This window comes from Doryrhamphus excisus, chromosome 22 (genome assembly GCF_030265055.1).
Source record: "Doryrhamphus excisus isolate RoL2022-K1 chromosome 22, RoL_Dexc_1.0, whole genome shotgun sequence".
Lineage (NCBI taxonomy): Eukaryota > Metazoa > Chordata > Actinopteri > Syngnathiformes > Syngnathidae > Doryrhamphus > Doryrhamphus excisus.
The window spans coordinates 9,078,389-9,105,349 of NC_080487.1; the positions used below are offsets into that span (position 1 = coordinate 9,078,389).

General features: G+C 42.6%; 2 protein-coding genes across 2 annotated transcripts; one reads left to right on the forward strand and one right to left on the reverse strand.

Moving 5' to 3' along the window:
* The first annotated feature begins 1,258 nt into the window (after positions 1-1,258).
* Positions 1,259-26,182, forward strand: lrrc4bb (leucine rich repeat containing 4Bb). The gene is made up of 4 exons (XM_058061927.1): positions 1,259-1,330; positions 18,450-19,040; positions 22,055-22,671; positions 22,755-26,182. The coding sequence occupies exons 3-4, from the start codon at positions 22,429-22,431 to the stop codon at positions 24,735-24,737; spliced, it is 2,226 nt and encodes a 741-aa protein (XP_057917910.1). The 5' UTR covers positions 1,259-1,330; positions 18,450-19,040; positions 22,055-22,428; the 3' UTR covers positions 24,738-26,182.
* On the reverse strand, positions 2,004-8,981 carry LOC131109684 (heparan sulfate glucosamine 3-O-sulfotransferase 2-like). The gene is made up of 2 exons (XM_058061928.1): positions 8,218-8,981; positions 2,004-5,093 (listed from the first exon to the last, which is right to left on the reverse strand). The coding sequence occupies exons 1-2, from the start codon at positions 8,766-8,768 to the stop codon at positions 4,475-4,477; spliced, it is 1,170 nt and encodes a 389-aa protein (XP_057917911.1). The 5' UTR covers positions 8,769-8,981; the 3' UTR covers positions 2,004-4,474.
* Positions 26,183-26,961: the final 779 nt, after the last annotated feature.

The window sequence follows — 26,961 nt, forward strand, 5'->3', positions numbered from 1 at the left end:
GTGACCACTTGCAGGAGGAAGTCAAAAGTAAGAGTACATCAATCTTGGTGCTTGAACATTTTAAAAGCATAAGAGCAGAATTCAATATTTATCACATACCCCTTCAACAATGTAATTATTTACATTGAAGAAGAGACACAGGAAGCAGAAGACAAACAGGAAGAAATCAAATATTCCTTCAACCATGGAATTAAATTTTTTAATACAATATTGGTCCAAAAATGTATTAAATTCAATGAAATGAATGGCCTCATAATTTGAATACATTTCAATTGGAGATTGGTAAAGTATCATTACACCTCTGTATATGAGAAAGTATCAAAAGGTAAGTAGAAGAAGAAGCAGCGTAAGGATACAGGAAGTAAAAGTGAGAAACAGGAAGTGGGGAAGGTGATTAAGGTGACACACCTGACATATGAAAAGCTTGATAGTTCTGCTGGTTCTTGGACTCTGCCACCTACCAAGGTTGGAATCTTTTCCAAAAGCTAAATCTTTCTGACACGGCTTAGCTAGCTTAGAGCGCATTAGCTTAGCACATTTTACAGTTGTTATAATGTTTTACCTCTTATGTTACCTGTTGACCGAATTGAAGCTAATTTCTTTATAGGTTTGTCACCCATGCTTCTTATCTTACATAAAAAATGTCTATGTTACAAGTGGAGCAAATATAAAATATATTTTAACAACAGGCATCCAGCAGGGCAGCTGCGGCAGCTTCGTAGGACCACTGCCGAGCTAGCTGGGCATGTTAGAAGCTGCATCAGTTAAAAGCTTGTGTATGACCGTCTGTGTTAGTGACAAAGGAGACTGAAATGTTTTGTCCACAATCGTTTGTGATTGTATTCATATGTAAAATAGACAGCAATATTGTTTGTTTATTGATGTTTTGAAGTGCTAGCTAACCTGTTCGCACCTGCCTTTGTTTTGTTTGTTTGTTTGTGTTGATTTAGCTTGATTTAGCTTGTGTTGATGTTGATGCATTACAGAAAGCAGACCCCTTCAGACATTATACTCATTACAAATTAATCTGTTAAATGAAATTTTGGACAGTAGATATAAAGTCAATCAGCTCTGTTATTGTGTCCACATTCACTCTCTAATCTGTGTTGGTGTTAATGCGATGCTTCAGTGAATCTGCTTAGTCCACATACAGTCATCTCTCCCACACATTTCCACCATATGATCTTTTGCGCTGTTTTGTTGCAATTATTTTTGTGTCAACTTTTCACCTCTTACTGTTGTTTTCTCTTCATTTCACATAGCTAGATATGTTCCGGTCGGCAACTGGCACCTTCCAAGAAGCAAGAGTGGAAAAAAAATCTCCATTGAGGTACTTTAACATGCTTGTTTATGACTTTGTTCCTCATACTTTCAGAAAGACAGCATTGCTCTATTTTTGATTATGAATCGAAGCTTAGATAATAACTAACATAAGACAAACTGTTTACTGTGGACAGTCTTTATTGATAGAAACATTTACCAAAACACCCCCACTCCCAATTTTGATAATATTGTCGTATTTTCTTCTTCTCTTCTTTTAAAATGTAATTTGCAACCACTTCCTCCTCGTCTACCGCACAGCCAATATGGCAATTTTCGTTGCATGCACTGTTCAGGGCGTTTTGAGTACAACATCCGGGTACTTACTGTGTGAATGCGATCAAAAGGTTATAAGGATGGAAGTGCTCGATTTGAGACACGGCCCCAGCAGTCATTATTTAAAAAAAAAAACAACTTTTTAAAGTAACATGGAACGTGTTCTGAAATACTTCCCGCATCTATCCCTTTAACTGTGATTGGCTGGCGACCAATCGAGGGTGTACGCCGCCGCGTCTTGCATGAAGAGAGCTGGGTTAGGCTCCAGCATGCCTGCGACCCTAGTTGAGGAGAAGCGGTATAGAAAAAGGATGGATCTATGATTTAGTGCTTGGCAAGCTATAACAAATACACCCAAGAACATTATTTGTACTTTCTACAGCTGCTATAAAAATTGTATCCCATAATATCCTAGGGTGTAATGTTTCAATGCACCCTGCTACACATGATAACAGTGATATACTGTACTTGCTTGTCAGGTAGCAGATGACCCGTGTCTCACTTGTCAGTATTCAGCACAAGGCCAAATTCCAACTTTTTCCCGCAGTCATGTGACTCCCAGTCTATTTGATAACCTGCCACAGTGAGCTGCCTCCTCCTTTGTCTTTACACTGTGATTGAAATTCCTAACACCCACTCGTCCGCCTATCATACCACCACCGCCGCCCGCAGCTCAGTCTTGGCGACTACAACGCATCTCCAAAGATTTTTTATTTTTTTTATTTTGCTCTCATGTGCCAAGAATGCAGATGAAATAACACTGAGTGTTTGAGCGTGAAAGTATGTTTGGAGTTAAGATTTTATTCACGATTGCCAGTTTTCACCTTGAAGGACATTGATTTGTATTACAGAAATAAAGCAACCATGCCCATAGAGTGCATCACAGGAGGAGCAGCAATTACATACTTTGAAAAGAAAAACAAACAATCAGCCATAAGGTTCCTCGGTAGCATGTTCTCAGGGTCAATTCAATGCCTTGTTAAAATGGTCTTTGTTTGTGAAGCAACATAACTGGCATACATGAAAACATCTTTACAATTCCAATGACATTAGTAATAATAGTGCTTTTTTCATTATTTAAGCATTTTATGACAATTCCATTGCAAACAGTACCAGCTCTGTGATTTAGCTTAGTTTCTACTTAGTTTTTTGCAACATTGGTTTGAGACTGGCACTAGACATCTTCCAATGACCGGGTATTGGGGCCTAAATAACAAAATATCCGACTTAAATATTTCACTTTCTACTTTTGCGGCATTGTAGTGGCGCTACACAGTGCTGTGCATTGATTTGATGATCAATAAATAAATCTCATTTCTACAAAAAACCACTGTGGTTCTTGTTTAGAGGTACTGAACTGTTTCGTTTTTCCTTTCCTGTGCTATGATGTCATCCCACGTTAAACCTGATCCGTACAGTAGCAAACTAAACTGTGAAACTTTCTTTATAATGTCATTTTTATATATCATCTCATGTCTGAACTACGGTATCCCAAAAAATATTTTACTTATTTTCTCAAGACTGGATGTTAGATGTTGCTCCTTCTAAGCCACCCCAGCAGTAAACCATTCTGTCATTAAAAATCTATTATTTTTGTCATAATGCCAAACCCTTTAGCGTCAAAATAGGTACCTCCCATGATATCCATTGTTAGCTAGCTCATATTAACTTGTTTTCTCTCGGTAGAATGCACAGGAAAGGGAAAGAAATATGTGTTCATGTTTCACACAAGGACTGTGAATGATGGGCAACATTTTTAATAAGTGCTCTTTTCCTTTAACGACAGTAGAAAGTCAAGGTGTATATTATGATGCAACTCAATGCTCTTGATTGTGGCAGCCTCACTTGATCAAGAAATGTGCAAATTCAGCGATTTTTATAGAAGAAAATGTTAATCATTGGACTCATACAGCAAATACATTTTTTAAATACAGTTTGAATACTGTTTTTGTTTTTTTCATCATAACTGCCTCCCTTGACTGCTGTCACTTTTTGTGTGACATTGGAATAAATTGTCATGAGAAAAGTTTGCCAACCAAAATTATTGGTGGAAATTGAAGAATGAAAATGAAAATGAAGAATTAAATTTTTGGAGGGATAGGAGAATATTTCTGTGAATGTTCTGAACTTCTGTTTCCATGCCGGTGTAGTTGTCCGGTTGTGAAATTGAAGCTGAACTTCCCCTAGCTGATGCCACGTTGTTCTTTTAGTTGAGACTAGGAGTCTCCTAGCTTTCAGTCTTCAGCTTTCAGCTTTCTCCTAGCTCTAGGAGACCCGAGTTCAATTCCACCCTCGGCCATCTCTGTGTGGAGTTTGCATGTTCTCCCCCATGTGTGTTTTTTCTCCGGGTACTCCGGTTACCTCCCACATTCCAAAAACATGCTAGGTTAATTGGCGACTCCAAATTGTCCATAGGTATGAATGTGAGTGTGAATGGTTGTTTGTCTATATGTGCCCTGTGATTGGCTGGCCACCAGTCCAGGGTGTACCCCGCCTCTCGCCCAAAAACAGGGTTGCGGGGGTACTCCAGCACCCCCGCAACGGTAAAAAAATGAATGAATGAATCAAGAGCGCCTCCACTGGTTGCAGCTGAGTACTGTGCCCTCATCAATGCCACACAGTAGATTCAATCAATTGTGTTGGGTGGTTGCGTTGCTCTAAAGTGATTCCTACGTTACGTTATGTCTTTACTTTGGAATCATCTGCAGCTATTCCTGAAAATATGAATATATCCAAGGTCTTGGGTTTAAGACAAACTGATTCTTCTGACTCTTCATAAGTAAGTATGAATGTAAAGAAACACAAAATCGTGACGTTGAGGTGATGCGTGTTCATCTCATATCTTGGCTCTCATATCTTGGCTCAGTGTCCTTGGTCTCTACTCCCACTTGAAATCATGACCCACCATTTCATAGAACTTGACATTAAATGGTCTGTAGAAGTCTCGCAGCTGCTCGATGGCGTCCCGGTCGATCTGTACATGAGTCCTTCCCTTGGACTTTCCCAGGCAACGTGGTGAGCCACTGCTCTCTGGCTTCTTGAGGCACGGGAAGCCTTTGGTACGGTTGAAGTAGAAGTGCTTGTCCGTGACAATGCGCTTAAGCCCCAGAAAGTCCTGCACCCGTGCCAGCTCACCGGCCGGGTCCGTAATGAGGCGTTCGCCACTGACGAAGTGGATCTGAGCCAGAGGGAAGTAGCGCAGCCAGTTCTCCAGGTGAAGGGCGTACAGACCGATGCGAATGGCGTTCCAGGATGTGTCCACCGAGCCTGAGGTTTGGTTCTGGAACGCCAACTCTTGGAAACTTGGCAGGTCGGGATTTTTGGACAAAGTCTGCGTGTAGTCGGATATGGCTCGGGTGACAGGGTCTCGGACCACCACAATGAGTCTGGCGTCTTGGGACATGATGGCTATCCGGTGCGGTGTCTCTTTTGTGACAAAGTAGCTTGGCGTCTTCTCCATTGTGATTTGGCCTTCAAGAGTCCTTGGCATCAAACCTCTGAAGGAAAGATAAATCAGAGTAAAAACATCTTGTTTACATACACCCTATTTCTTTCTTTTTTTGGTGTGGACACAGTACTTTTGAATTATTGCTAAAGCTAAGAAACTCAAGGACACAGTATCTTCTGCATCAAAGAAAATGTGAATACATAGAGTGTTAGATGTTTGTACTAGGAGTACTTGAGATACAATGATACTGTGATATTTTGCCAACAAGGGTATCGCAATAATGAGATTCACATCACATCAAAAAGTAATCAGAAAGTACACAACTGCACATACTTTAGCACATACTACGGGAACAGTACTGATCAGTATCAGATTTAGTATCTGACATATTGAATGTTGATAACCAAGGGTCTCCTGATACATATTTTTCACTTCTTATATTGCACACAGCAATCAAAACAATAAATAAAATGGAGTATCAAGTCTCTATAAAGAGAATTGCACTTGAATAACTAATGAACTTTGGGTATTGGTCTTTAACAGGAAGGCTTATTGTTGTCTACTGTTGTCTGCTTTTTAAGCCCTTTGAGGCTCTTTTGTGATTAAGGTCTATATAAATAAACTTAACTTGACTTGACTTAACATGTACCGAATGACACAGTCTGACTTTGTGCCATTTTGTTCTATTTTGTTTATATTTACTATGACAGGCAGCATTGACTGTTGGGATGAAGGCTCTGCTGCACCTCCAGTGGTATTTATTTCTTTCCATTTGGAAAAACTGGTCAGGATGGTTGTGTTTGAGGTGTACATGCAAGTTGCTCATATTCCCCCTCTTCATCGTCAATCAGTCCAATCAGATCATCGGAGTGAAATATTCCCACACTGGGGCTGTGGCGTTTGGCTTAGAAACCATCACTTTTGTGCCTTCATGCATATTCAAGTTAGCTTGTGATGTTAACTTGTGCTAATGCTAATCTGGCAGACTTCTCTGTATATCAATTCACTAGCAGCCCCGCCAACAAAGAGGCTGAATGGCTGAGAGGAGGGTTCACTCTCTCCCTTCATTCCAATAGAGAACCAACATGCCCAGAAAGATGCAGCGTGAACCTTCTTGTCATCCAGCCTGTGTGGTAAAGAGAGGAAAACAAACACTCATGCACATGTCAATTTATTGAGGCCGGCAAAATTATCAATGTTTTTTTTTTTTATTTATCATTCGATTAATCGATTTATTGATTATTGTGACAGGCCTAGTTGATACAGATATCATCATACATAATTTTAATGCTTGTTTTCTAGTGTGGAATGCTAGATTAGGCATCAAGTGATACTACCAAGAGAATAAGATCCATTTACTTCTTGAACCATCTGGTATAGTGTTCCCGCTCTACATCACGGTTCACCTTTCGTAACAGCGTATGAACACACATTGTGTTCTACGTCCATGTGGTGTATTAGAGTGATCTATTGGTGCTCTGTTGTATGTGTCGTTTATTGTACTTAATACTGCTGCCAGTAGAGGGTGTTGTATCCACATATTGAAGACGTGTGCAGCTACTGAACATGTGCCAAAAGACCCCAAATCCAGATCCAGTGAAAATCTCAAGTTTGGCCGAAAAAACAACTTTCTTGACACAAATTAAGCCGCTGAAGCAAAGTGTAGTCACAAGAGAATTGTGTCGCACATAAGCTCTCCTGTGCAGCACGCTTCAAGAGCAATAAATCACTATGAAGGCACACAACTTCATCCAGCAGAAGGTGATTATGTTGACTTACACTCTAGTTGACAAAGTAGGGCACAGTGTGGTCTTGACATGGATAGATAAACACTCAATATGTCTGAATCATGTCAATCAAATCCATTATGCGTAACAATATCTTTTAATGATTATCTTTTTATGCAATGGCGAAGATGGTGCACCGGATTTTCACAAGCTTAACACAATATAATGGTAAATAAATATATTGTTCACCGTGTCTTGCCTTGTAGCCTTCGTCTGTGTTTTATCAATGCAAATGATGGACATAACTGACTTCTTTTGATTGACAGTAACGTCTGTCCTGCAGTATAAACAACAATACTGAGTGGAGTGGAGGAATGCAGGTATAATCACATATTTTCTGTGCTTGTCATATTCATGTAAAGTTTCTAGCAAATTCTTTGTCCCGGCTTTCTGCAGCTCCCCTCATTTATAAACTTTCTTTGACTTCTTTTTAATTGTTTGAGACACGGCACACACACACACACACACACACGTACGCTGATCAATACATAACTCTCCGGCACCATAGTCTGACCTTTACTCATCAGAAGCAAATAAATGTTTATGACACCCAAACAATTCTCCAAAGTCTTGAGTGTTGACGTTTGACCTTATCCTTGACTCCTGACCGTCACACTGTCTTGAGTGCCAATTAGTGGGGATGCTGTCTGTTGTGATTATTTCATATCAACACTGCTGCATGATGGCAAATCATTAACAAGAAATATATAGTCGCTATATATCTGTTATGATTTCATCTTTCTTTATATGATGTAGACACCCTCAGGACATGTCATTAGGTACACCTGCATCAAAGAAGTGAACAGTTGAGGGTCTCATAGCAAGTGATCGGTTTGTGTGTTAAGTGCATATCTAGTAAATAAATGAGCGTCTGACAGGCTTCCTACAAAAAGCTTTTTAATGAGGACGCACATTGTTAAAGGGCCTTTGTGTGACAGCGGGGAATCAATAAACATTTGAGCTGTTTGGGGCGGACAGTAAAAGTACAAGTTATTTCACTTTTAATTAATGTCAGGACACCATTTTTTATGATTCAATCAATTTTAGTATCCTATTTTTAATCCATGATGGGAAATTATTACAATGTCCTTACACCACCCAAAGACCCTTAAATATGCATGGACCTGGACACAACATTAGGTACACCCAATGACAATAGCAATATCAAATACACGTGTGTATTACTGAGTTTGCACTTTATTTGCAGGGTAGAAACTGCAGTGCACCATACTGACAACTGCAATACAAATATTAGAAACGTCCCAATCACACGCAGTCCAATTCACAGACACAACAATGAAGATAAATAATACATAAATGAATTAAATTGTGCGGGTTTGCCTAATGAAATGTCCAGGATCTTTGCCCCAGGAAGAGGTGCCGTACCTGTACCACTCCAGTCCTCTGTTATAGTTCCGGTCAAAAAAGTGCGTTTCGGTACCGGCAGCTCTCACGTCCGGATGGATCCGTATGAACTCCAGAACCGCCCTGGTACCGCCCTTCTTCACTCCAACTATGATAGCATTGGGTAACTTCTTATTCCCAAACTTTGAATGGCCCACGGGGGGGCTGGGCGTGTCGGTCTTGGCGTGGAGCGGAGCAGAAGGTGGCCTCTCGGCTGGATGGGACGGAGGAGGAAGAGAAGAAGAGGAGGTGGAGGCGCATGAGAGGCTAAGACGCCGGGAGCTACCATCAGCCCCCGGCTGACGGCAGCTTGGAGCTGGATCCCCCGAGGCCGGCATTATGAGTGGGTCCGAGTGGAATAAAGCGCAGTAACACATGAAGGAGAAGAGAAGGGACAGCAAGCACACTGATGTTTTTGTGAGCCGGCGACTGAAGAGGAGCGCACATGCCATCTCTCCTTGGATTCCAACAGTGCATCTTTTTAAATCAATCTTCCCAAATGTCTGCAAAGCGTTAAAAAGCTCACATCCCATCTCCTCGGACGCGGGTCCAAACTTCCATCCTCCAGAAGACACCCTCCTCTTCTTCCTCCTCCACCGAGAGTGCCGCTCTTCTTGGCAGCGGTCATGACGCACCGGTGAGGACGCGCGCACATTCTCTGACAACTTCAACTGACTCCAGCAGGATTGCAAGGCAGTGACGTCACGGCATATTTGCGTTAAACAAGCTTTGGCTTTGACTTGACACACTCTCTCACCGTCAGGAAGTGCAGCCTAGCAATCTTCTACATCACAGCATAGCATAGCAATCTCCACATGCCATGCAAAGGAGCAGTAGGGATGACAGATGCAGTGTTGTCATGGCAACCGCAATGAGCAAAAACATAGCACTAAGCGTCCAATCAAATATGAAGTCAAGCCCTGTGCTCCTCACAACCACTAGGGGGCATATTTTCACAGTTTCTGGGGATTGCTATGATATGAGTATCAATCAAATAAAAACTGTATAGTTGCTGCTCAAGTCAGCTAATATGAAACTTTAACACAGTGAGCACTGTTGAATAAAACAGCACATCTCCAATGACAGACACTAATTCTCAGACGGCGGTTAGCTTTGGGGCCAGGACACAGGTCAGGTCATCCCTCTCGGTTCCCCGAGGACTGACAGTCCCAGTGGGTGGAAAAACAGTAAGATAAAAAACTCAGAGGACTGCATCAGCGTGCAGGGAGGAGTCGAGGTGTCACCAGCGTTGCTCCTGCGGGTGTCTGCGCCCAATCTCCGAGCCCTCTGATTAAAGAATGATTTATAGGGAGCGGGTCGGAGGGGCCCCCCCTCAGCAATTCGTCTAGTGAATGAGATTTTTCCTCACAAGAGGGCGGGTAAATCAAACCTCCAGGCGAGTAAGTCTGAGCAGCTCGCAGATGGGAGTCTGTGATTAAATGTTATAATCACCTCTGCTGAGCGTACAGTCTTTTCATCTTGTGTGTTTTTTTTTTAATCAGGGACATTGATTCCTTAAATTGGTTTACAGGGGATATGTATTGTTTTACCTATAACACACTACACAGGCTCTTTAGTGTTTTTATTCATTCATTCATTCATTTTCTACCACTTATGCTGGAGCCTATCCCAGCTGTCTTCGGGCGAGAGGCGGGGTACACCCTGGACTGGTGGCCAGCCAATCACAGGGCACATATAGACAAACAACCATTCACACTCACATTCATACCTACGGACAATTTGGAGTCGCCAATTAACCTAGCATGTTTTTGGAATGTGGGAGGAAACCGGAGTACCTGTATGCAAACTCCACACAGAGATGGCCTAGGGTGGAATTGAACTCGGGTTTCCTAGCTGTGAGGCCTGCATGCTAACCACTCGTTCGCCGTGCAGCCAGAGTCATTTTCAGTAGATACTAAATTATCTGTCATGCCGTCCCTAAGGGACTGAATTTTTTTTTAGTCTTGCTGATTTGAAATGCTAGAGAAACTGACAATATTTATTCATTTATCGGTGCTGTACAGACTGAACTTGACATTGAAACCAGGAAAATCCAAATTTAAGAATCAAATTGCATGCTGAGTACTATAAATTTGTACATATTGGTAGGTCTGTATTGACGTGAAAGCATCTTGCGCCACACCTGACAGAGAAAACCCACGCATGCACGAGGAGAACATGCAAACTCCACACACAGATGGCCAAGGGTGGAATTGAACTCGAGTCTCCTAGAGCTAGTCTCAACTAGTCACAACTAAAAGAACAATGTGGCATCACCTAGGGGAAGTTCAGCTTTAATTTCACATCTGCATGCACAACTACACCGGCATGGAAACAGAAGTTCAGAACATTCACAGAAATATTCTCCTATCCCTCCAAAAATGTAATTCTTCATTAATTTCCACCAATAATCTTAGTTGAGTATTTTTATATAAAAAAATGATGATGAGGCATTCAACCATCGGGCAGTCAAAGTTTATTTATAGAACACCTTACAACATCCCAATGGTGTCCAAGCTGCTTCACAACAGTAAAAACAATGATAAGATCATTAGAGAAAAACATCTAAAATACCTGTACTCATCATGTGTCAAGTGTGAATAAATTAGTAGACCTTTGAGTGGGTGGAAGGGAGTTCCAAAACTTGGAGGGCAAACGCAGCAAAAATAAGTTTTCACCATTCTTCATATTTTTTCCTGACTTCCAATGTTGTGTGTTGATAGGAGCACAAGGCCTTGGAGTAGTAAACAGACAGTTAAAAGCTCAGCCAAGAGTACTGGAGCGAGGCCATTAATGGCCTTGAACACAAATAAAATGACTTTAAAATGGATTCTAAACTGTACCAGGATCCAATGGAGAGAACTAGGGAGGACTAGAGTGATATGGGCGTGTTTTGGAGCATTAGTATAAGGAGACGGGTGGCTGCATTTTCACTCCTTTGCCAAGGAGGGTCTGATTTACTCGAATGTAGAGGGCATTCCAATAATCAAGTCTCGAGCTGATGAAAATATGAATCATTTTTTCAAGATCTGCTTTGGATTAAAAGGGCTTTACCTTTGCCAGGATCCCAAGTCGTAAAAAAACTTGCTCTAATCACAGAACTAATTTGCTTATCAAAACGATTTTTAACGACAGGAGCAATAAGAGGGATCGGAGAGCTAAAACTGGGAAGCTCTGAAGGGGAAAATGGAAATTGTGTCTGGAGATGAGTGATCCTAATGCTAGGATCACTAATGTATAGTGCCCCATGGATAGAACCTTGGGGCACGCCAGTGAAGAGGGGAGCGGTTTTGGAGGAAAAGTTATTATAAGTTATATTTTCATGACTGAGAAAGCAGCTGTCAGGTTTAAAAAAAAAAAAAAGAACTGACTTTCTAGCATCGAGGGCTGTGAGAATATCATTGTGTACTTTTAATAATGCGGGTTCAGGTCCTAAAGCCTGATGGAAATGTATCAGCAATATTATGGCTTGACAGATATGACTGGAGTTGTACGAGGACAAGTTTCTCCATGACCTTGGACAGGAAATTGGACGGAAGTTGGACAGAGTTAATGGGCCTAGGTTTGGCTTTTTGAGAAGTGGTCTAACTAAAGTAGTTATAGTATCATATAGTATAGTAATAGTATCTTTAACTTCATTTATTGATCATCCAGGGATAATATCTAGAGGGCAGTTCATGGGGTTTAGTTTTTGGAGTGATTTTTTTAAGAAAAAAAGTGAACATTGTCTCAAAGTTTACAAAGTGTGTTTTATACAGGGCAGCCAGGCAGACCGGGAGCTGAGATGAAATACTTGTTGCTAGGCAGAATTCATGGATCAAAGTCCTTTCATTGGGAAAATGAGAATTGTGTAAATAGTCACCTATTCATATTCAGTTCACACTACTTAGTATTTTATACAAAACACCAAAGAAAGGTGTCATGTGGTGTATTTTGCCACAATTTACTTACATAAGAACATTTCTTTTAATCATTAAGAATGAGTAAACTCCACACAAAGAAGCCCAACATAGATGCAAACTCAGATCTCGTTGATCTCCTGACTGTGTGGCCAACAGTCTTGAGGAAGCAAAATGTCCATGATGTCTTTTTCTTCATATCGCTGTTTGTCTAGTGCAGAATTCAAAGAGCCAGCTTTTCTTGCTGACCACTGCGCCTGCAGCTCGGCTCATTTGTCAGCACTAAAGTGAGGCCTGTGGAGGTGGCGGCGGCGGTTGTGGATTGGGGGAGTTAGTGTCTCACTCTTCCTACAGATGATGAGCACAACTTCACCTTACAGATGGATGAAGGATCACCTCTGTGCAGAAACAATTCACAGCCATCTTCTTAAAGTGCACACATTCCAAACTGATTTATTAGTGAGTGCCACTGCTGACCCAGAAGGGACTATGCTGCATGGAGAATGTTTATTAGCTGTTGATGTGCTTGATTTTGGGTGGCAGTGGCTCACGAGCAGTGTCTAGAAACCAGAAGGTTGGTGGTTTGATCCTTGCATCTTTCACCCAGTCACTGTTGTTGTTATTGTTTATTATTGCTGTAACAATCATTTGTTTACAATACACATTTGTAAATATGCAAAACATATACAAAAAATATCAATACAAATGATATTTACTGAAGTTGGTTTTTGACTGTTGTTACTTTGACTTCAAAACTTCAAAGCTCTTCCAACAGCACAACCTACCGGTGGAATAAGGACCATACAACATGAACTCATGATCAACGAGGGATGCGTTCAAAAACCTTCCAAATAATTGGACCCCTTGCATTGGTATCCAAAACAATATTAATATTTAGCATTGATATTAAATATATATATGTATATATACAGTCCACGGCTAAAACTTTGGGGACAAAGAAAAACTACTTAGTTTGTATATTTTTATTATAGTGCTTACACAACAATGAGACAATTCAAGAAACAATACAAGCAGTTGATGTTTGCTAAATACAAGGATGAAGAGTCTTGAACCAGTCATGATGTGCTATATATATATCACTATATTGACACTTACTATGGTACCCATTATGTCATTGGATGCTCATATCACCTCGTACTTCGGTACGGGACAAAAATAAATAAATAAACTTAAACTATATTAGGAAAGCAGGAATTTTATTTATTTATGTACACATACTTTGGTATGTGACAAAAAAAATAATTTTAAAAAATTAAATTAAAAAAATAAATTAAATTAAATTAAAAAAAAACCTTAAACTATATTAGGAAAGCAGGAAGTGAACAAATGTAGCAGTTACTGATTGTAAAAGTACCAGATGGAGGGGTAGGATTTAATAAGCTTTGCTTCTTCCTACTCCTTTTGGACATGTGGAACTGTGAACTGATTATGGGATGCACTCAATTGTAATCTGATGCATGTTCAAATGAAATAAAACTATTACCATTACTATTACAATTACTCCTCATTGTACTAACAGCTGTTTCTATTTTCCTTATTGTTTTACTATACATAGCTAGGATAAGCTCCAGCATACCCGTGGCTCTAGTGAGGATAAGCGGCATAGAAAATTGATGGATGGATTTTTTTTGTTCAGCATATTTTTTACGACTGTTTAGGCACAAAATATGCACAGTGATGATGTGCCCAATATGATTTGAAAACTGAAATGAATGAACAACTAACTTTTATCCATCAGCCTTTGGAAGTAAACCCACAATGTATAACAGCAATACTACAAGAGAACACAATACAAAATACATATACAATTGATTGGGATTAGGATTCTTTACCTTCTCAGAAAGATGAACGATGAATCTCTTGAATGAAACAGATGCTTGGCTTGATTTTTTTTGGTTTTGTTTTGTGCAAATTCTGCTGAGGCATCATCTTGGCAAGACATCCAATCCCTCCCGGGATGTCTTTGGAAATCATATGCTGATCTCTGTAATGTGTGTGTCTAATAGTCCAACAGGGTACTGCTGACTTTGGGAGATTCACATAAGCCCCCCCCCCCCCCCCCCCCCCCCCCCGGTCCGTTGGGAGACCATCACAGTTCAATTGCTGCTTCACCAGGACTTTTATCAGCACCATTGTTAGATGATGTGTATCCCCATAGATATGTGTATTATGCTATAAGATTGGCACTTATGTATTATATCATTTAATAGGTTTATCCTTCCATCTATCTTCTACCGCTTATCCGAGGTCGGATTGCAGGGGCAGCAGCCCAAGTTCGATTCCACCCTAGGCCATCTCTGTGTGGAGTTTGCATGTTCTCTCCGTGCATGCGTGGGTTAACTTCATTTATTCATCTTCCAGGGATAATGTCTAGAGGGCAGTTCATGGGGTTTAGTTTTTGGAGTGTGGAGTAAATGCATGCGTGGGTTTTCTCCGGGTACTCCGGTTTCCTCCCACATTCCAAAAACATGCTAGGTTAATTGGCGACTCCAAATTGTCCATAGGTATGAATGTGAGTGTGAATGGTTGTTTGTCTATATGTGCCCTGTGATTGGCTGGCCACCAGTCCAGGGTGTACCCCGGTCTCTTGCCCGAAGACAACTGGGATAGGCTCCAGCACCCACGCGACCATCGTGAGTATAACTGGTAGAAAATGAATGAATGAATGAATAAACATGTTGGATTAAATTTAAAGAGAAGGGACTGACTGCACCTTCCACTTTATACCACAAGATGGCAGTAAATGCATTTAAAAAGACCGTTAGCAGGCCTTCATGGGTACTAAAAGCTGTAGAAGAAGCCATACAGTATATTGAGTATAACCTGTTACTGTGTATACATGATAAATATTGCAATACCAGTTATTTTTCAAATGTTTTCTCATGTAATTGCAACAGAAGAGACAATATGGCAAACAGGAGTATACAATGAAAATATTTCACTTACACTTTGACCTCTGCTCACAACTGTAGCTTCCCTTTTTGCATTTTATATACTGCTTTTCCTCATTACGTTAAGTAAGACAATGCCAGCTGACTTCCTGCGACAGGTGGGTTACAGGCCTGGACTGGTCGCAGGATAAATGATAGAGTTTATATTTAAAAAAAAAAAGACAACTGTTTTTGGTTGGTAAATCTGGCATGCTCTGTGTTTACGTGAACACATGTGGTGTGGACACATGACACACACACACATAACCCACAAGTGAGTTCTCTCCCAGACAGGAAATGATGTCAGCCCTCTGTCTCCAAGGAGATGGAGGCAGTTGCTAAGATACAGTGACACCAGGGTTTTTCCTCACTGTTTTGTTTTGGCCCAACCAAATATCAGCACCAAATATGTATTCCCGAGTGTTTTTTTTTTTTGTTTGGCATTTTTTTTCTCACCTTTCCAAACCACAGTTTGGAGGGGGTTGGAAGTGATAGATGTGTGTACAAGCACAAACCCACCACCCAAACCCCTCCTCCAAAACTCCTTCACAGTGTGAGCTGCACCTCTGTGGTGCTATCAGCATGCCACATATGTCTTGGCGCGCTAGCATGTCGCTGCCAAATCCTTGTGGCCCTCCCTCCCCTGTTCCTTCTCCTCTTCTCTATGTGGGCTCCCAACACAGCATTAAGAGTTTATGGGCTTTGGGTTGCACTGGAAAGTACCACATGCTTTTTTTTTCTCTGACTATTCCCTCCTGTGTGTTCTTCATGTACTGATGACACAAGCAATACAGTCATGAGTTTATTTATTGAGCATAAAAGCTTCCATACGCACACACAGATGCTCAAGGGTGAGCACACACACACACACACATACACACATACACACACACACACAAGCCATACATGCATAAGGGGGGATATCAGATTCAATGTGCAATGACACAGTGAGGACACAGAGTGGAAAGCAGGGGAAGGAGGGAGCGCAGGGCTGGGGGTTTGGCATGGGAGTCATTTTAAATGGCGTGGCGACCGAGGGGTAGTGGTGGTGAGAGGGGTGGAGGTTGTAAGGCAAAAAAAAAATGTACAGACAGGAGAGTGAGGGCTGAAAGGCGGCCAGGTTGGGATGCAGACTGGATTGTGAGCCGAGATTTCAGCAGGGAGGGATGGGAGAAAAAAGAAAGGAGGGAAAGGAGGAATATCCTCTGCACCGCTGTGTGACTGGAAATTTAATAGAGAGAGAGAGAGGGAGAGAGGGAGGGAGGAGGCAGTGGATTGGGGGGATAGAGATGGAGGGGGAGGGGAGAGGAAGAGGGAGGCAAAAAGGCACAGAGACCTCATTGCTGTGCTGCTTTCAGCGGAAAAAAGTGAGCGCTAGTGAACAATGCTCACTACGGCATTCATGGGAAGGGGAAGTGCATAAGGGAGGGGGGAAGAGATACAAAATGGAGGGAGGGCGGGTGTATATCTGGGGGGGGGGTTGTCTCTCGCAGCAGAACCAGCCTTCTGTGTCCTTTGACCTTTCAGTGCAGGCTGAGACAGAGCAAAGATGCACTCACTTGGAGCTGACTTTGATAGAAGTCGTCACTTTGTGTGTTTGTTGTCAAGTATCAGGCAGTATGCTACTCTGGATGGGGAGAAGTACACAGAACTGTTCTGTAGAACCCTTGATGGATAGTTTAGTACACTCTTGTATCTCACAAAAAGTGAGTCCACTTCTCATATCAAAGCAAGTATTTTATTATACAGTATATTCCCAAGGGACAATACACTAGAAATTAATATATTTTAGAGCAGTGCTTCTGAAATAGTGGGTCGGGTCCCCCCTAGGGGGGCATGTGGCGCAAGATGCTTTCACGTCAATACAGACCTACCAACATGTACAAATTTATAGTAATCAGCAATCAATTTGATTCTTGAATATGTTTTTGTTGCATTTTCCTGGTTTCAATGTCTGCACAGCACCGATAACTGAATAAATATTGTCAGTTTTTCTAGTACTTTAAATCGGGAGGACGCGAAAAAAAAAATTTCAGTCCCTTCGGGACAGCATGACAGATAATTTAGTATCTACTGAAAATGACTTAGGCTGCACGGCGGAGGAGTGGTTGCCACACAGGCCCTGCAGCTAGGAAACCCGAGTTCAATTCCACCCTCTGTGTGGAGTTTGCATACAGGTACTCCAGTTTCCTCCCACATTCCAAAAACATGCTAGGTTAATTGGCGACTCCAAATTGTCCATAGGTATGAATGTGAGTGTGAATGGTTGTTTGTCTATATGTGCCCTGTGATTGGCTGGCCACCAGTCCAGGGTGTACCCCGCCTCTCGCCTGAAGACAGCTGGGATAGGCTCCAGCACCCCCGCAACTCTTGTGAGGATAAGCGGTAGAAAATGAATGAATGAATAATTGTATGGTTGGAGTGCACAATGGACGAGTGATTATCGTGCAGGCCTCACAGCGAGGAGACCCGGGTTCAATTCCACCCTCGGCCATCTGTGTGGCGTTTGCATGTTCTCCCCGTGCATGCGTGGGTTTTCTCCGGGTACTCCGGTTTCCTCCCACATTCCAAAAACATGCTAGGTTAATTGGCGACTCCAAATTGTCCATAGGTATGAATGTGAGTGTGAATGGTTGTTTGTCTATATGTGCCCTGTGATTGGCTGGCCACCAGTCCAGGGTGTACCCCCATAGGCACCAGCATCCCCGCGACCCTCGTGAGGATAAGCGGTAGAGAATGAATGAATGAATGAATGAATGAAAATGACTCAACATGAGTGAAAACAGTCAACATGTCCAAATTGTATCTAGCACCGCCTTAATCCTCTTGGACATGGAATTCACCAGAACTGCACAGGTTGTTACGGGTCCACTCATCCATGATGGCACCATTGGTGGATTGTGCTCCTCAATTTTTTTTCACTCAGTTGAATCCAGGCCTTCAGTTTCATCATTAAGACCCTTGATCATCTTGGCGGTGCGTTTGAGTTCCTAATCATGTTGCAAAGTTATGTTTCTCTCAATGAACTGCAGTCCCGATGGTGCCACACCGTGACGCTACCAGTAGGAAAGACAGCTGTGTAAACATAGTTTCATTTGTATAGTATTGCCGCTTGACAAGGTGTACTGTACAATGTACAGGAAGTACAAGTTTATTGTCATATTTATACAGTACATTCTAAAAATAAAAAGTACTTTAGTTATACCTATTAAGAGTTTAATGGTCCTTTTCATCTTTGACATTTTATCTTTAACCATTGTAACCTTAAACTACGTGCAACATTGAGAGCTACTATCCATCCCTGCTGTGTTGATGCTGCTGAGTCATGTGACCGGAATATGTGACAACATGCTCTCTTTAACAGGACAACTCATGTGGATGAAGTGCTTCAATGGCTCCATGACTGCAGGTGTAGCCATGAGAGCTACATCTTAGCTCCTCTTAGTGCGATTCTGAGAGCGGCGACATGCGGAATGTGCGTAAAGACGGAAAAAAAAAAAAAAAAAAGCTCTTGTGCGCAGCCTGCATGCGCGCCTTCTCCAAGGATGACCAGACGCGCGCATGCATCCTCGTCCCCTTCAATCTAATGTGATCATACCAACATCATTGTCTGCCTGTGGCCTTTAAACTGTTCCCCCCCCGGATCGGGTCTCTCTCCTTCAATTCTTTATGGAGAGTATGCGTGTCTATGTGGATTGTGTTCATCTGTAAACTGCCATCATCGTCGCCACCGTGAAGACCCCCGCGTTGCGTTGGCGCTGCGGAATAACCGACAAGAAGAACAAGAAGAGGGCAGCTCTCATCTCGGGAAACAAGCCAATCCATTTTGTGTGTGTGAGTGTGTGTGTGTCTGTGTGTGTGTGTGTGTGTGTGTGAGGCAGAGAAAAGAGAGACAAGCGACTGCTGATGGGGGCTGTTGAGGGAAAACATCGAGCTTGTACGCCGCAACATTGAGGTAAGTGCATGTTGTTTGTGCAGGTGTATAAGGATGAAATGGCCGGCGCCGTGATTGCAGTTGATTTCCCCCCCAAAAATGTACACCCGGTGACGATTATCAGGTGGGGAAATTGTGCACATGCTGAAAACATAGATGCCAATTTAGGCTCGATGAATAATTAATACGCATAAAGGAAAACAGTCAGGTTAAATAAGAAGCGGATGCATTATGTAAGCACACTGCCTTAAAAGACACGGCTTGGTGCAGTTGTCATTAAGCAGGAATGGGTGCAATCCATTTAGTAATGCAGCATGTGCAGAATTAGGCCTATTCAGAATTTCAATTGCGTTCCAGAGGGAAGGTGCGCCGTATAGTGAGCGCAGCTGCATAGATGAATAAGGCCATTCTGTTCAATTGTGGGACATATCATGCAGAAAGAGACTGTACCTTGGTCCACTCTATGCATTTTTCATGTGATACAAAATCCACTTGACATTTGATGAAAGTATTTGGCATGAAGCGCCATTATTTTTATTGCCTACCCTGATTCCCACGTCCTAAATCAATCTAGTGTTGTCATAGTTACAGTAGATGATGTTGGCCCTGTTGCACCTGTGTGGCTTTGTGTTCATGCACACCATCATCTCACCCAGGGCCTTGTGTGGACTTAACACCCCCACCGTAGACTCCCCCTTTTTTTTTTTTTTTGTCTTTTTACCCCCCCTCTCTGAAAACAAGTCCACCATTTTTGCCTCTTCATAAACCTTAACGACTGTGTTGTGGAAAAGCTTGATACAATCACGGCGTGATTGGTTTGTAGCAATTGGTCAGCAGCTTGCAGCTAATTTGTCTTTTCACGACTGAGCGCTCTCTCAGGCCTGATCGAATAATCAATACCGACATTGTTGCAATCTGCTCTCGACACCAAAGAGCAACAAAGATTAAAAAAAAAAAAAGTAAAGAACACCTTTGAGCTTTGAGGGACGTTAAAATTCATAAAAACACAAGCAACGTCCTGATTTCCTATCACTCTTTGGAATCAGTCAGTGTATAGTATTCTATTACCTGGAGAGCATCTCCTGAGATTTAACTCGCCCCATATGGTGGAGAGATTGAAGATGGCATGTCAAGGCTTTCAGAGTCAAGGTCTCGCTCTTGCAGCACAGTGTAGTGTTTGTTACCTTGTGTGGTCTTTAACATGTGTACAGATTGTGTTTTTGCTCCCTTGAGGCCGTGCAAAGAAACCACCAGCTTGCCATATCGTGTACATAAACCTCATGCGTGGTAGCGCATTTAGCAAATAATGTCTCAGACCTACATTTCGGCCATTTTGGCTGCTGCGGAAATAGGAATTAAGATGTTTAATTGCATTAATGGAGAGGGAATATGAACAAAGCTGTGTGCTCACTTTTCAATTTAATCTTTGTCATATTTAAGAATAGTTGCCAGAAATGCAGCCATATTTGTATATCACGTATATGTTGTTGTTGACATCAGGGATGGTTATGGATAATACAGTATGTGTGCCTGCTGTATGAGGGTGTGAGAAAGTCTGTGGGATGTGCAGAGCATCTAAAAAAAAGACTATTTTTAGCACGCACACACTCCCTCATGAGTTTCCGTAATAGCTTCCTTAAGAGTTCTCAGAGCTATGGTTTTTCATAAAGACTGATGCTAACCTTGTAGACATTATGATTCATACCCCCCCATTCCCTCTCCTCCCCTCAATCTTTCATCCTTGGGTTCTTCCAGTTTCTCTGCAATTTTCCGACATACTTTATACCATGATATTAAAGATATATTGATATTTCAAATAGTGGTGCTTGAGAGCAACAAATGCCCATCAAGCTGCAGCTAAACATAATAATGTGGAATGGGGCACTGGACAGTAAAAAACACAAGATGGTGAGTGAGCAGGTTGCCACAGCAACCGTGTTTCTAGGAGCCCATGCATCGTTGCTGCATAGGAGAGGAAATGCTAAACACCGCCATTGGAGCATTTGGGGAGGGGGGGGGGGAAGCACTGTTGTTTGTTAAACGGCAAAATATATCTATCATACATTCGGCATAAGATGGAGATCTTTATGATGTAAGAAAACAATACAGCAGTTTTTGTCTATCGTAGCCTTTCTAAATTTAGTGAGTCTGCTGATGCTTGCAGGCAAAAGTGTGCGACACCCTCTCAACCAAGGACATCATTTGGCTATAAATGCATATCACCCTGCTACTTGTTCACAATGGCTGCTTTCATGTTTGCTTAATTGCGTGTTGCTTATTACACGCAACACATGCAGCCAGTATGTGGAAAACTTATATGGTGTAAAACTTTAAATTATTATTATTTATTCTAAATTATTTGTACAAATTACTTTTTATGGTGTACATTGTTGTTCATATTTGATGTCATCTATTTATTCTCCACATTGTTATTATTATTTTCTATTATTACGGGAGCTAGGCAACGACATTTCGTTGGCAATTTCACTGCTGTGTTATTGTGCAATGACAATAAAGGAAATCCGTCCATCCATCCATCCGTCCGTCCGTCCGTCTGTCCGTCCATCCGTAATAATCCCTGGATAGCTTAATTGTCAAAGTACTGCATAAGGATACCATTTGTTAGCTAGATTGCGTGAACCTATGCATCTACTTTGTTTCTATTCTCGTTAATTCCAAAATAACCCTTCCATTGGTATGGATGTACTACTTCTGCTACTGCTTCCTTTTTTTCCGAATTTTGTGGCCATTTTCAGACGATGACCTCAACATTAAGTTCAACGTCAAGAAAATGGCAGCTGACTCACCCAGTTGTACTACAGGCCACAATTTGGGAGCTACTTCTTTACAACTCAAAGCCTGACCTTGGTTGTCTCCCGCAACAGGACGTTGTAATATTTTCATAATTAAATTCCGTCCTGGGCATCCTTGCATGAATGTGTTAGGCTAATATCTCAAAGCTACTGCACTGTGCATTACTTGACCTCCTTTCTTTCTCATTTTCTTTCTTCTTCCCCCTCCCCTTCCCTCCACAGTGAGAAGAAACAAACAACCTCTGCAGAGAAGAGGAGGCTTCCAGGGACAAAATCCCCTCCCAAATATAATTTTTACACTACTAATTGTCATGGGAACAAAAAAAAGACATGCTTTCTGAAAATGACATGTAAGGAAGAACAAGGCGCTTAGCAGTCAAAGAAGCATGAGCCAAGCAAAATAAGAATGTATTAATGATAGAGTCTTTTAATATAACATTACACCCTTCTTGTAAATTATTGAGCAGTCTAGTTGATCGGGAAAAACAGCAAAAGAGCATCAAATATGAACATGAAGGCAAGCACTTAAATTCTCCTATTTGGAGGTGATTTATCAGCATCATACAGCAGTAGGGGTGGGTCATGACTCAGTTGCCATGCGTGTTGTCATGGTGACCAGCCCCTCTACCCCTTCCCCCCTCCTCTGGTTGGTCCACCTTTTGTTGTGGTTCCACAACCATGGACCTGAGCTGACAGAGGCAGCACCCCCCTGCCCCGTCCCCTGTAGCTGCTCCAATCAGGCGAGCCGTGTCATCTGTACAAGGAAAAGTCTAGATCAAGTCCCGGACAGTATTTCGGAAAACACAAGATACCTCAATCTCCAAGAGAACACCATTCAGGTGAGCGGATCGTCACATTTGTGTTCATGGCACGTGTTTGGACAGCAGGTGCTACAAACATGCCACCGTGTTTTTGTTTCCAGGTGATAAAGTCTGACACCTTTAAGCACCTGCGGCATTTGGAAATCCTCCAGCTCTCCAAGAACCACATCCGGCAGATCGAGGTGGGAGCATTCAATGGACTGCCAAACCTCAACACGCTGGAGCTCTTCGACAACCGTCTCACCGTGGTACCGTCGCAGGCCTTTGAGTACCTCAGCAAGCTAAGGGAGTTATGGCTACGGAACAACCCCATCGAGACACTGCCAGCGTTCGCCTTTCACCGCGTTCCCTCTTTACGTCGTCTCGATCTCGGGGAACTTAGGAAACTGGATTTTATCTCAGAGGCGGCCTTCGAAGGTCTGGTCAACTTGCGATTCTTGAATCTGGGCATGTGCGGCTTGAAAGACATCCCGAACCTCACCCCGCTTGTACGGCTGGAAGAGTTGGAGTTGTCCGGGAACCAGTTGGGGATAGTCCGTCCTGGGTCCTTCCAGGGCCTGGTGTCGCTTCGCAAGCTGTGGCTCATGCACTCAAGAGTGTCGGTTATTGAGCGCAACGCTTTTGACGACCTAAAAAACTTGGAGGAGCTTAACCTTTCCCACAATTCGCTTCATTCGCTGCCCCACGACCTCTTCACGCCGTTGCACCAGTTGGAGAGGGTGCACCTCAACCACAACCCCTGGGTGTGTAACTGCGATGTTCTGTGGCTGAGCTGGTGGCTTAAAGAAACGGTTCCGAGCAACACCACGTGTTGTGCCCGATGCCATGCGCCCCCGGGTCTGAAGGGCAAGTACATCGGCGAACTGGACCAGAGCCATTTCACTTGCTACGCCCCCGTCATCGTGGAGCCGCCCACTGACCTCAACGTCACAGAGGGCATGGCGGCGGAGCTGAAATGCCGCACGGGAACCTCCATGACCTCCGTCAACTGGTTCACTCCAAACGGCACTCTGATGACTCACGGATCGTACCGCGTGAGGATCTCCGTGCTCCACGACGGAACGCTCAACTTCACCAACGTGACCGTGCAGGACACCGGGCAGTACACTTGCATGGTGACCAACTCCGCTGGCAACACCACCGCCACCGCCGTGCTCAACGTGTCCGCTTCAGACCCAAGCAACAGCTACAGCTATTTCACCACCGTCACCGTGGAGACGGTCGAGACGGTGGGAGGAGGCGATGATAAGAACTCAGCAATGCAGTACATTAACGAGACCTTCATAGATTTCCCTAATCCAACTGTTGATAGAGGGTTGGACGGCGTCACCATATCGCCTTCTCTCTCGTCTCTGTCCTCACTGTCGCCACGAGCCAATAGAGCCACTGAGAACGCGGTGACTGTGTCCATCATTGACGTAACTAACATTCCGGGCCTGGATGATGTCATGAAAACCACCAAGATCATCATTGGCTGCTTTGTGGCCATTACGTTTATGGCCGCTGTAATGTTGGTGGTCTTCTATAAGCTCCGCAAGCAACACCAGCTGCACAAGCACCACGGCCCGGCCAGAGCCATCGAGATCGTCAACGTGGAGGATGAGATTGGAGCCGGAGCGGGTAGTGGTATCTCGGGCGGGTCTACAATGAATACCGGCGGTGGCGGCGAGGGATCCCTAAGGATACATCATCCGGAAATAGTTAACCTTCCCAACATCGGACGATCAGATACCCTGAACCATTACTACAAGACCCATCATTACAACAACAACGTGATGGGGCTGAGTATCGGTAGTGAGGGAATGGGACCAGGAGGGATGCTCAAGAACCACCCAGGCCAGGAAATCCCCATCTCCTGTACCCCTGTCCCCATCTCCACTTCCAATCTGCTCCCATCTTCAGGAAATGGCACCAACACCAACCCAAGCTCAATGTCCCCACCTCTGCCCATGTCTCTCCCGATGCCCACCATGGGCCTCCACGGATCCATTAAAGGTTTCATGGGACAGAACCAGAACCCCCAAATGGAGCCTCTTCTTTTTAAGGGGAGCTCGAAGGAAAATGTCCAGGAGACTCAGATCTAAAAGTGAGAGAATGGCGCTGGCGGACAGAGAGGGGATTCATGTTGGGTTTATGCTGGGAATGATTAGACACTAGAGTGCATTGACTTTGACACCAGGAGACGGGATAGAAGAGACACGGCAACACACAAACACAAAGACTCGCCCATGGTGGTGTACTGAGCCAAGGATTACCACAGTGGGCCACTTGTGTTTGTAGTAACACTCATGGCCGAGGAGATCAAGGAACGGACATTGCTACAATGTAAATCTGTGCCAAAGCAAATGTTTTTTGCATTCTCTCCAAGCCGTGCGCCGTGTTGTCATTTGGGGAAAAAAAAAAACAATACATCTTGGGGACTAATCAGTCCTTAAATCGTCGGCCGGCAGAGATGGAAGACACGCACACTAGTACTTAACATGCAAAAGATGGCGGAGATTACAGAACGAAATCCCAGAGACATTTTTCTCGACAAAAAAAGAAGGCGCACTCGCTCTGAAGTGACTCAATAGACTCCCTCAAGGTGACAATAATGTAGGCATAAATAGATGGACAAAAAGGTACAGTGCAGTACAAACTACTGTGAAAAATCCACAAATTATATAAATATATTTTCATTTAAATATGTATCATTGCAGACTCCGACGCAGAGATATTTTGGGGTGGATGTATATGCCGGTAAAGTTTGTTTCTATGTGAATAAGGACGGGTGGCGATGTTGGTGGTGGGGGGGGTGTTATGGTTAGTTATGATACATGTTTTCAGTTTGGCTACTTCTCAGAGAACATAAGGGCTCAATTGCAACACTCATTGTGGATCTTTGAATTGGCTTTGTGACATAAAGTCTATTTAGTTTGTAGTACAGTAAATGCAGATCTCTGTTTGACAAACTTCTGTCTGTTGCTTCAGTAGTAATCATTACAAATTTTTGTGTTTCCGAGGGTGTATTATGTATTTTGTAACAGCCAGCTACTTGGTATTTGAATCGTATCAATTCTGACAATGCCATAATGTTTGAACTAATGTTTCACAAACAGGGAGAGGTTAATCCGATGCAAAGACCTGTATGGCGAAAATAAAGTGTTGACTTATTTGTGTTATTTGAAGCAGATCCGTAGCCAGGAATTTGATATGACCTCCTCGCTCATGGTGACTATAATCATGCCATAAACGCTGTCATTATGACCAGTCGACATCTCTCTCTTCAGCCGCATTTGACAAGGGATCGAACATCCGTCCTAGGACGATTTAGAATGAATGGAAATGTACAGTATATGAATAATAACAATGTCTGGTTGTATGACAATTGTAAGAACTGCATTTTTACAGTGTAACTTTCATATGTTCGATTGCCATTTGCGCTTCTCGCGTTTAAACTATGTATTTCTTTATTTTTGTTAGTTTGATATAATGTGTACAGTTGTCTAGCCATGTATCATTAAGTGTGAAATAAATGAATCATATATTGGATTGTAGCGGCTCAATGTGGCGACCGCGTCAGGGAAACGATGGGCGATGAACGTAGGGCTTGTTGTTCCGCCATTAGTCACTGCGCTAATGAAAGGTGTCATCTGCTCTATTAACATGTTGAAACAGCCCATTAGTCACTCTCCGACATACTCTATGTATGTAATATATATATGTGTGGATATATGTCCAAGTATTTCCAAGTGAAGGGCCCTTCGTGTGATGCTCGAATGAACACTAGTTTGGCTAGACGGAACGTGAAATGTTTGTTGCAATTGAGCACAGGCTGGATGTGTGTGAATGCTGAGATAAGCATCGACACAAATGCTATTTTTTGTCCTTATTAAACGCAATTTATTGATTTTTTAAACTTGATCAAAAGTAGACAGTTGGTTGGATTTACATCACAACTCTAAGTGACCAATTCAATGTACTTTTTACACATATTTTTAAGTAACCAGTGTCTGGTAATGGTAATGGTTTTATTTCATTTGAACATGCATCAGATTACAATTGAATGCATCCCATAATCAGTTCACAGTTCCACATGTCCAAAAGGAGTAGGAAGAAGCAAAGCTTATTAAATCCTACCCCTCCATCTGGTACTTTTACAATCAGTAACTGTTACATTTGTTCACTTCCTGCTTTCCTAATATAGTTTAAGGTTTTTTTTATTTGTAATTTCTTAATTACATTTTTTTGTCACATACCAAAGTACGAGGTGATATGAGCATCCAATGACATAATGGGTACCATAGTAAGTGTCAATATAGTGATATA